The sequence below is a fragment of the Carica papaya genome, chromosome 4, assembly GCF_054855325.1.
Source record: "Carica papaya isolate Zhongbai chromosome 4, ASM5485532v1, whole genome shotgun sequence".
Lineage (NCBI taxonomy): Eukaryota > Viridiplantae > Streptophyta > Magnoliopsida > Brassicales > Caricaceae > Carica > Carica papaya.
The window spans coordinates 13380357-13392332 of NC_142312.1; the positions used below are offsets into that span (position 1 = coordinate 13380357).

General features: G+C 32.7%; 1 protein-coding gene across 1 annotated transcript; it reads left to right on the plus strand.

The window, feature by feature from the left end:
* Positions 1-11294: 11294 nt before the first annotated feature.
* LOC110812367 (uncharacterized) lies at positions 11295-11639 on the plus strand. Its single transcript, XM_022039132.1, has one exon. It carries the CDS (start codon positions 11295-11297, stop codon positions 11637-11639), a length of 345 nt encoding a protein of 114 aa, XP_021894824.1.
* The last annotated feature ends 337 nt before the right edge of the window (positions 11640-11976 follow it).

The following is an 11976-nucleotide window of genomic DNA, read 5'->3' on the forward strand; positions in this document are numbered from 1 at the left end:
CCGCTGTGCTCTGACGACGGCGCCGCCACCTGTGGCAGCGATTCACCTCAGGTTGGCTGTTTTCGGCCGTTTTCAGCTGAATTTAGCCAAACTTGCATCGGTTCCTGTGAGAAAACACACTTAGGGCCCTCGGTGGACCGAAAAAATATAGAAAACCGAAACTCATCAACGGTGGGGCTCTCCGGTGCGACAACTCCTCCGGTTCACGTTGCAGTTTAGTGTTTTGCTCCGGTCAACCTACAGAGGAGGAAATAGTGATCACAACGGTGGAAAAATCACATCGAACGGAAATTGGAAAGGGCCTCATCAGAGGTGAAAATAGAAGCACCCTGCGGCTGTGCCGCTGAGCTTTGGCGGCGTTTTTTGGCCAATTGGCCAGTTCTTTCTGTAGCGCCCGAGGAAATTGAAGAAATTGAAGGAAAAAAAAAAAACACGCGTGCCACGTCAGCAGCCACGTCAGCAGACCCAGTCAGCAGTCCTGGCCAACTAGGACCTGCCACGTGGCAAAACTACGTCGACCGAGGACAGGCCACGTTGGCGATCCGAGTGCGCACGATCGGACGGTCCAGATCAATCGCGCGCACGGACGGTCCAGATTTAATCACACGGACGGCCCAGATTTAATCAAAAACGGACGGCCCAGATTAAAACAAAATGGACGGCTGAGATCAAAAGGCAAAAGGGTATAAATAAGACCCCCACACCAGACCCCAAACCCTAGCTGCCTGCCCTCGCCGGAGAAGACGAACCAGAAGCCGGCCGCCGCCACCCGCCGCCGCACCGGAGGGATTTCTGACCGCCGATCGAGGTAAATTTCATACCCCCGACTCGTTTTTCCACGCTGATTTCCCCAGTGGCCAAATCGGAGCCAAAATCCCGGCCAAACGGCCGAAAAACACGGCCGAAAGCCAGCGGCGCCGCCGCGCCCCTTCTCGGTTTTTGCCTCCGATGAGGCCCTTCCCGGCCTCCGTTTAATGCAATTTTTATATCACCGTGATCACCATTCTTTTCTCTACAGGTTGATCGGAGCCGAATCACCAAAACACAAACTTCACCGGAGAGCCGCCGCACCCGAGAGCACCGCCGCCGGTAAGCTTCGGTTTTTCGTAAATTTTTAGCCCCCCGAGGGCCGTAGGGTTGTTTTATCGCAGGAACCAATGCGAGTGTGGCCGAATTTGGCCGAAAACGGCTAACTCGAGGCAAACCGCCGTCGCCGGAGCACGGCGGAGCCGCCGTGCCGGAGTTGCGATATTGGCCGAAAGGGGCCCTGGGCCTAATTTGGAATTTTTTTGGAACACGTGCAGGTACCAGTAGTGCGTTTCAGTTCCCCGAAAAAAATTCAGGAAAAATTAGGGACAGCCTGCAAGCGCACTGTGAAGCCGTGTTCGGACTCCGAAACGTGTAAGGACCCCTCACCTTATTTCCTATCACGGTATTAAAGTTCAATAAATGATAAAACGGTATTTCATGAATCAACGAATGTGTGAAATTGCTTAAGGTCGCTAATGGAGCCCGAGTCTAGTGTGTTTGTCGGTTAACTGTTATTTGGCCTGTTTTACAGTTTTAAATGCAGCATGAGGTTTGATGTTTTCATTTTATAGTTTCGTGTGCATATTTTACTGTTTTACTGATTATGGATTGAATGACTGGGATATTGATGCTGTATGTTGTCTGTTTAGCATAAATTATCATTTGCTTGTTTGTATGTGGATTGATAATGCTGACTGAGGGAAAAAGGAGAATGAAAGATTATGTAAATGGAAATTGTATAATGTGGTCAGCCTGACTAGATATCTTGGGAGATGGTGGACGGACCGGGTCCGTAGGGAACCCTACCGGGATTGTGGTCTCCCATACCGGACGGGGTATGGAGATCTTATGTGTTTTGGCGCCCATACCGGACGGGGTATGGGGACGGCCCGTTTCACCCTCATACCGGACGGGGTAATGAGGTCTATGGTTTGGCGCCCATACCGGACGGGGTATGGGGACGGCCCTGGAATATGATTTCAAGTGTTATGGGTTAACGGGTAGCGGGACCCCTATGGATCCCCATGGATACTAGTGGGCTGGTAAATGAGGAAAATATATTGTGTAACGATTGAATTACGAAAGGCTTGATAAGTATTACGTTATACAGTTTATATATGATTTCATGATGATGATGATGTTATTGCTTTCGTATATTGTTTTATAAATTTTACCGAGGTAAGTGAATGGTAAAGGTTTTATTATTAATAAAAGGATTTGTTGTAAATTATGCTCCATTGGTCTTTTCGTGTTTTCTACCCACCTTTACCTCCGTGACGGTGAGATATCGTGATGTCTTTACTGGGCTAGTGAGGCTCATTCCTTATTTAATCATTTCAGATCAAGAGGACATCGTTCCCGAGCCGGTTCCGCATGAGGACGACGAAGGGGACGCCTAAAGACTCCATAGTCACATTCGTAGCTTTTACTTTCAAGTTTCTCCTTTAGGTAGTTTGATCTTTTATATTTTGTGAGCACGTTTTTGGTTTTAGTGTAAGGGATGTTATTCAAATTTTGACTTCGCTTCCGCATTTGATATTTTTAATATACATTTCATTATGAATTACCGGGGCTGTTACACTTTCACTCCAATTTGGCCATGGATGGGTTTGGAATCAAATTCTGAGCTAAGGATATAATTTTTACCTCGTTTGGCGGTCGAAAATTGCTCCGTTGTGGCGACGAGTGGCGGCGATCGGCTCCTTGGTGGCTGGGCTGTCTTCTCCGGCGAGGGGCTCTGGCGGCTAAGGTTAGGGTTTAGGTGCGGATGGGGTTATTTATACCCATCCGCTTTTGATCTGGGCCGTCCATCGCTTTTAATCTGGACCGTCCGATCGCAATTAAATAGGAAGTGAATCTGGACCGTTCATCGCGATTCAATTTGGAATGTCCGTGCGCGATTCAATCTGAGCCGTCAATGCGCGATGCAATCTGGGTCGTCCGTGCGCGTTTTTGATCTGGGTCGTCCATGCGCGCGGGAACGAATCTCAGCTGTTTGATCGCGCGCACGCGGATCACCCACGTGGCCTCCCGCGTCAACGTCTCTGCCACCTAGCGCGTCCTGGTTAGTCGGGGTTGCTGACCAGACAGCTGATGTCGCGTAACTTTTCTAAATTGCGTTTTGACTCCGGTTTCTAATTTTTCTTTCAAAAATACCCACATAACCTAAATTTTCACGCCTTTTTTCCAAAATTATTTTCAATTAAATTCCTAACCAATTTTTACCTTTTTATTATTATTATTATTTTTATTAAAATAAATTAAATTAAATTAATACATATTTATATTTATATAGAATTAATAAAAATAATTGAGTGTTACATTAATATTTTATTTTCTTTAAAAAAAATTATAAATTCATATATTTTTATTATAAAATTATATTATGATTGATGTGTGTATATATTAAATAGTTAATAAAATTTATAAATTTTTAATTAAAAATTAAAATTGCTAAGCAGATTTATACTTGATACTCCATATCTAGAATGGAAGAGTTTATAAATTTTGTTTTATAGATTTAGAGATGGGAACTTCATATAAATAAGTGTCGCTTGACTAGCATATAAATAAGTGCAATGTAGCAGCTACATTTTGGGATTTCTGTGGTAATATTATAATTTCAATTTCTTTGTCTAAGTAACTATTCTGGCTAGAAGAGAAGACTACTGACTTTGAGATTGAGAATTTTCCAACGTAAACCATAATAATTTAAAAAAAATTAGAAAAAGAATTGAAAAACTATACTTGGGTTTAGTTTTGATCATTTCTTCAATCCATACATGTTTATATGTAACATAATATGTATATACGGTACAAGTCACAATAAAAATGGCATTTAGAAATTGAAAATAAAGTTAAGCATAGCGTTTTTTAAAAAAATTAAAATAACTTAAGCATTTTTGTAAAATTATTTTTAGTTTAGTTGATAAATGATGTAAATATATTAAAATTAAATTAAAAATTCTTTTAATATATCTATTATTAAATTATGATATATAGTGATGCAAATTTATTGATTTTTCTTTTCACTATTTGCCATTAAACGACATCGTTATGATATAATAATTAAAATTTTATGTTAGTTGATATATTTTTTTGTGGGTTACAAAATTATTGAAGAAAAGTGTAATAAATAATGACATGATCCCTTAAAACATTTTTTTGAAGGTCTAGCTTATGTAACAAAACTTAACAGAGTTCCTTTATATCAATAAATTCTCAAAGTGCAGCCTTATCGGGTGGCCTAACGTTCTGATCATCTCCAGCTTCCTCAACACTGTGTAGCAAATATTCTGTCACAATCGTTCTTAACGAGCTCTTACTTTAGTCCAGTGTGAATTTTTTAATCTCAAATAAAGTGTCGGGGTCCATGTTAGAACTCGATTTATGCTAATTTGGAATCATGGAATGAGCGGATTTTATATTTAGGTAGGAGTTTGTGAGGTTTTTAGAGCTAAAGTTGAAGGAGGATATGAGCTTAAGAGAGAGGTCGAGAGAGGGAACTAAGATAGGGATGAGGTCAATCTGGGTAGTGATATTGGACCTTCAAAAAAACCCTTAACACTTAAGTTTTGAATACAAAATTAATGTAATTTATTTTTTTTTTTCTAAAAAGGATTTGATTTTTTGTTAATTGATATGAGATCAATTTTTTTAATCTCCTAATAAAATTTATATTTTTCATAATTGAATTAAGCCAAATTTGGGAATAAATTTTTAGAAATATATGAAATTATTTCAAATACTAAATTTATTAAAGCAGAAATAATGTATGTTGTACAACTCAGGGACGAATTATATCATTTATTTTCTAAAAAAAAGTTATATAATTGGAATTTGACTGTACAATAATATTTTCTGATAAAATCTAATACATTATAACAATTGAAAAAAATTGCTTTCAATATCATAACATGGATGAAAAAAGCAAATATAATAATTAAATTAACTTGGGCTCGTAATCGTAATTTTTTGAGATTAAATAATTTAGGAAGTGAAATTTTACCTCCACGTAGCCCAACCCATTTTCTTCACAATCTACACCTTATCTTGGGCTTGTACCAGTTTGAAGGCCCAGTAGAAACGATTTTCTGTTCTATGCGAACGACGTCGTTTGAAACAGCAGCTTGTTCGGTCCGAGAATGATCTACTGTTGAGAGCACAGAAAAATGAAGGGAACGCGCAGAAGAGGAAGAGAGCCGGAAGCTCTCTGATCCGGGGGAAAGCTAGGATTTGTAAGAGGAGATTTCTAATATTTTTTTTAATATATTTATTTACTGAGAATATACAAATATAAACGTAATTTATAAACGAGAATACAATTCAATTTTAAATCCGTAAATATTTAACTAATTAGTGATCAATTATTTACAATAAAATTTAGTAAAATAACTCTGGTATTGTTTGGTTGATAAGTGAATCTTGTGAATAGCATTTCAATTTATACATAAATAATTAAAGTCCCAACAACAATTGCGTTTGGCCTACTTCTTGTGATGTTTGTGTCTTCTCTTATGTTTATCTACTATACTATACGTGTGTGTGCGTGTGTTAAAATAAGATCACGAGATGCCCTTTTGTTTTGCTTTGCATCATATGATTTTTCATTTTTATTGTGGATTGGAAGGTAGATAAGAAATTAAGTTTATATTTTTTTAATAAAAATTAATAAATTTCATTAAATAAAAGAATCGCATACATAGTAATTATAATATATATTTTTTTAATAAAAATACACTGAAATGTACAGTCTAATTCTAACATGTTATCTTTAATACTAATCACAAAAATAAAAATCATATAATTTGTAGATTGATTATAAAGATTGTCAGCTTGTATAAATTAAACAAGTAGGGACAAAAAAGAGGTGGGTGATGTTCGTATAGTTAATTTCAGATGAAAAGAAAAAAAGTTTTCTTCAGATTTCTATATATATATATATTTCTTTATTCATTATAAAAATAGTTTATTTTATTTATTTAGGTTTGAATATTTTATTTAGAAGCCTTAGGTTCGAATAATATAATTTTTTTATATATATAGTTAATTTTTTCAATGTTATTCTAGCTGAACCACGTAAACGTGGACATCTTCTTTATTGTTTAATTTTATTATTTATTTTATTTATAAATTATATTACATATATGCCTATATATATAAGTAGTGTCTCACGAGTCTTTATTATGGCGGACGATTAAGCAAAAGAAATAAACTTATTGATCAATCTCAAATCCTTCTAATTACGTTGAGTTTTTATCTTATAAATTCATATAAATTTGTGTATTTTCCAAATGATGAAAAATGATATTTTTATTTAAATTAAAATTTGACAGCCAGACTTAGTTTTAGAGTCTCAATAATTAATAAAATTATATATAATTGTAAAAGTTAATATTTGAAAGAGGGCCAAAGTGTATAAAACTTTTTTTATTTGTTATTTTGGTTATTGTATTTTTAAAGAATTTATATTTCAATTATACCCTTTAACACTATTACGTGGATCCAAGTTAGCAACATAACACATTATGAGTGAGTCTTGTCCATGTCAAGTGTCATATGTCTGATGTCGTAGCATCTGATGCAGACTTTTTAATTCATATTACATATACTGATTCAATTAAAAAAATAATTCAGAGATATACGTATATATGCTTGTACAGATTATTTCAAAAATATTAAGAATCAAATCGAATAGGTTAACCTAAAACATAAGATAATTACTTAGACTTGTTATTTTCTCAGTATTTAGAAGGAAGATAAGAAAAGAATAGTGAATAAATAGAAAAATCTAAGAGCACACTAGCATAGAAACATAGATGACTTATATCATTAAGTTTATTTAGGTGGCCCCATATCCATTAGCTATGGAGAAAAACATATCTTCAAGGGTGGGTAGCAATACATTAGAAGCAACTTTTGTAATGATTATATGCTTACCTTGTAAACTTTAATCTATGATAACCATTTAGTGAGAGGCAAAAAAAAAAGAAGAAAGATATCTTGAGATTTCTTAGTCATTTGAAAAGAAAAAAAGGCCATAGATTAAAAAAAAAAAAAACATTAAGCTTTAGAAAATAAAAATTTGATAAGCATAAGATAAATAAACTTTGCAAAACTAATTAAAGGTAGAACACTACAATTGTAATGAAACAACAATTTGATGAGTATGTAACAATATAGGAATATCATTTTCCTTTAACCACAAACAATGAATAAAAAATACTTGTCTAACACCTTTAAATAAACTACTATCTTGTAAGTATAGTTTACTACTAAGTTCATTATAATTGCTAATAGTTAAAAATACCATACGCCTTTTGATATATCCATATCTTCTTAGGTTTTCTTCCCCTCCCTCTCTTGCTCTCTCCTCATTCATGGACACAACTTTATCAATACTGTAATACTTTATAATTAAATAATTATCAATTTTGAATATACACACATAAAATGTAATAAAGTACTCTTTGTTACATTTCAACATTTTATTTGAGATTATATTAAGCATTTTATGCATTGATGAGGGTAACTTCAATTTCATTCCTTTTTTACTTTGGCTCCTTCTTGTTCATTTCCAATTTATTTCATTTGCTAATGGAGTCATTGATATATCTTGCAATAGCATAACATCAAGGACGCTAATTGAAAATCTAGTTAGAAACTATATTTTTAATTTCAAGTACATTTCAAAAGTATAAATGTAACATCCCTTATAATTTAAAGTTTAATTTTTGGGGTGTTCTATAAGAATTTCTAGATAGTTCAGGGGCTTTTTATAAATTTAAAAGGGCTTAGGGACTTAAATGAAGGAAAATTTCAAAATCCAGAACTTAACCCCAAAATCCAAAATCACCCCCTCTAAATTGCAAAGACATTGCATCTGTTGAAGGAAAAACCCGAGAGAGAGAATGGAGAGGTGGAAAGGAGGGAGAGGGAGAGAGGGTCGATCATGAGAGACAGAGAGAGGGGGTGATCGGAGGCATTTCGAGTTAGATATGCAGATTTCGTATAGGTCTGCTGTGGGGATATGACTATCGGCACTAAAACACAAGGAAATGCAGCATTACAGATTCTAGATGTTATTTTTAATAGCCTATATAAATTTTTCTGTTTATTGGTTTATGCAGCATCCCAATACTAAAGTGGAGACAATAGTTATATGATGAAGAAGTAGCATATAGAGGAAAAGAAACAGTTTACTCATGGATAAGATACAACTTTGGAATAAAAATGTTTTACAACAAATTCTATGAAAATAAGAATGACAACTAATATCTGAGTACAGTACGCAAGTTGTCACAATAAACTAACATAAATAAACATCTTACAAATAGACAAACCATATATTAAAAATATAAAAAGAGATACATCTTAACTGAGTAAAAAGTAGAGCTCGTTTAAACCTTATTCTTTTTGTATATTGGAATAAATATATAAATTAAGTTAGCTAAGAATTAAAGAAGCCTTCTAAGTCATATGCTTAGCCATGAGCTCTTAAAACATATATAAAAAGGAAGAATGACAAAACCAAATATTGCGAAGAGGCAGATACGGTGAACTTGGAATTCTGTAGTTTTAGAATTAAAATTAGTGGACTGATTTTTTTTTTTTCTTTTTGTTTAACTTGGTCAAGTTTTTTTAATTGAATTGATTTATGTAATATGAACTAAAAAGTTTACGTCATATACGAACATTAAATCGAGTAAGGAAAAAGACTGTTTTTATTCATAAACAAATTATATCATTATATTATAATTTTATAACTTGTGAATAGTAGTATGTCACAAGCAGACAAGTTGCATGGTTGAATTTCTACCACTCCCTATAAAGATATAAATACCAGAAAAATTTTCTAGACGTTTACAACTTTTTTGGAGCATTAAAAGTCACATTTTCGAAAAAAAAAATAACCAAATTAGAGCTGGGACTGGAATATATTTTGTGTTCATAAAATTTAATTTATGTTCACACGTTATGCTGACCAGGAAGACAGAATTTTGACAAGGGGAGGTTGAAAAATCTATATGGTAAGTGGAGAAGAATGACTAGAAAACCAAACCTACCGTATTAGAAAATATAGACTATATTTCTTAAGTTTAAAAATAATAATAATAATAATAATAATAATATTGGGTTTCCCAATCTACCTCCATGGTCTTATTTTTAGTATTACTTTACTTATACTAAGTATAACTACCCTTGTGATTGCCTTTTTTTTCTTTTTTTTTTTTTTTACTAAAATTATTTTTAATTTTAAAATTTTATTGACTTGTGAATTAAATTATAACTTTGATTTTTAAATTCATAATTTACTGTTTTTAATTTCAGATTTATAAGATTACTTTTATATATATATATATATATATGTTCTACTCTTGTTAGAATTCCAATTTTGTTCAATCTGTTTAATGCTATTTCTCTCCATAACTTATTCGAAGCTTTTAATTCAATTAGCAAACAAAAAGCTAGAAAGTTCAAGAAAAGCAGAAAATGTGGGCATTTGAAATAATTAACAAAAAATCAAAAGATTAAGTCTAAATATAAGTGTTTTTCGGCTAAATAAAAATTAATATATTCCAGCAAAGAGAAAGAAATAGAAAAAAGATTACATATAATGATGCCAAAATTAATTTCTAAATCACGCACAATTATAATAAAATAAAAAATATATAATTTAATATAGTTTAATAAATATGCGTATATTTTTTTATTATGATCGACTTCACCAATAGGATTATAAACTTTTAGATAGAAAAAATTACCATAATTTTTTTCCTACAAAATTTTTAAAGATATATATAAAATATCTCTTCAAAATAAATATAAAATATCTTAAAAAATATTTCCAAAATCAACGCATATTAACATATAATATATATATATATATAGTTTTCATTTTTTGTTTTGTTGCTTTTGAATATATTTCTTATCTCTCGAATGCCCTCCATTAGATGACACTGAAAAGCTTATAAAATTAACCAAAAGCAATCCAATGTTCAAAGTTAAAAGTTGAAAGTAAGATTTCCCCTATAATTTACTTTGTGCTAAGCTAAATATATAAATTATCAGATTACTAAAATCATCCAAATTCCCGAAAGAAAATGGAAGGATGGGAAGTAGTGGTTGAAAGCAAGTCCAGTCTACTTAAATTATGCCACAAAACAATGCAGACAAATAGCTACTTGAATAAATTAAATATTGGAGGGCTTAATTTAAGGAAACATTATTATATATATATATATATTAAATCAAAAGTTAGTACATCTCAATATTTTATTTCTTTGTATATTAATGCGAGGGAATCTGTTGCAAATTGTGATATATATATATATATATATGTATGTCACTAGTCATACTGTTGTAAACTTTTAATTTATATGTTTGTTTTTAAGTAGGATGGCCATGACAGTGCAGGTGGCTGGTTACAAAATTGACATTAACCTAACAATTTGTTTGCATTTATTATTACTTCTTATATTAAACATTCAACCAAAACAAAAAGCTGGTCCCTTCTTAATTTTAGTCATCAATTTCCACAATAGTCAAAGTAGACTAAAGTGTTCTTTAGAACAAATCAAATTACCTATTTGAATAAACAAGAAATTATTACCACCCCATAAATTGATGCCAAGTGGTGTCACCATTATTCATTAATAATGTACATGCTGCATGTTTAATTTGGATTAAATTAGAATAGAGAATTTAACAATATATGTCAATTATACATACACATTACCAATAACATTACGTGTATATAGAATAAAGACAACTCCAACCTACATATATTATGATTATGATTTTTTTTGAGAAAAAAATAATAATAATATTATAGGGTTCTTAAATTCACAATCTTTTTTAATTAAAAATCAGAATTTAAGTTTTTCACCTTTAATCACTCAACACTGTAATATTTAATACATTAATCTTCGACATTAAATTAAATAATAGTGTTCCTAGTTATTGTCATATATATTAATTATATATGTATTAAATAATTGCTCAAGTAGATAGAAAATTCAATACCCGTGAACAAAACGAATCTGACCTAAAGATTTAATTACCACCTAACGCCTATAAATACCAACTTCTCTCACTCCCCTTCGTACCAAAATTAACTACTTGTTCTGATGATATAATTTTATATATTATACATATATATATATATATCACCATTACCCATCTTTTGGGATTCCTTTTAGTTTTACCCATTTGAAATCAGACCTGTTTTAATTGCTTTCTGGGCATAATAGTAAGATAGAATCATGGGAAATTGCATGCAATCATGCAGAGAAAGATATCATGATCATACGGAGGAGCAGGAAGTTATTAGGCAGCAGATCCAAGCAGAGATAAGTGAAGAAAAGTCAAAAGGTGACGATCAAGGGTTTGGGAAAGTTGGAATGAAGGTGAAGATAGTGTTGTCGAGGGAGGAGTTGGAGTTATTGTTGCTTCAACTGGAGAATATTAATGACGGAATGAGATTTCAAGACGTTTTGGAAGATTTACAGAAAGGAAGATTATCGGGGAAAAATCAACCATGGAAACCTTCTCTGGAAAGCATAATGGAGTCTCCCGAGTGTCTTGAGATGGATCGATCATCCTCATGACTATCTTCATCTTCACTTGAACGTGTATACATATCTACATATTCTCTCTTTTGTCGATCTTTTCTTCTGGTTTGCAGATGATTTGCAGATGGGGAAATGGGTAATTATTAGGTTAGTGTGAGAGATGATGAGGGATTTTTAAAGGCGATTTGCTTGCTATTCTTCTTAGATCTTCTGTATTTTTTTGGTTTGAGTGATCACTCAAACTTTGGGTCGTTAAGATTTTAAATCCTCAATCCTCATCTTAGCAAATTATAAAAATAAATGTCTAACACTCTTCTTATTTGTAACAACTCCAGCTCTATCACTTCTCAACATTGAACATATATTAATTCCG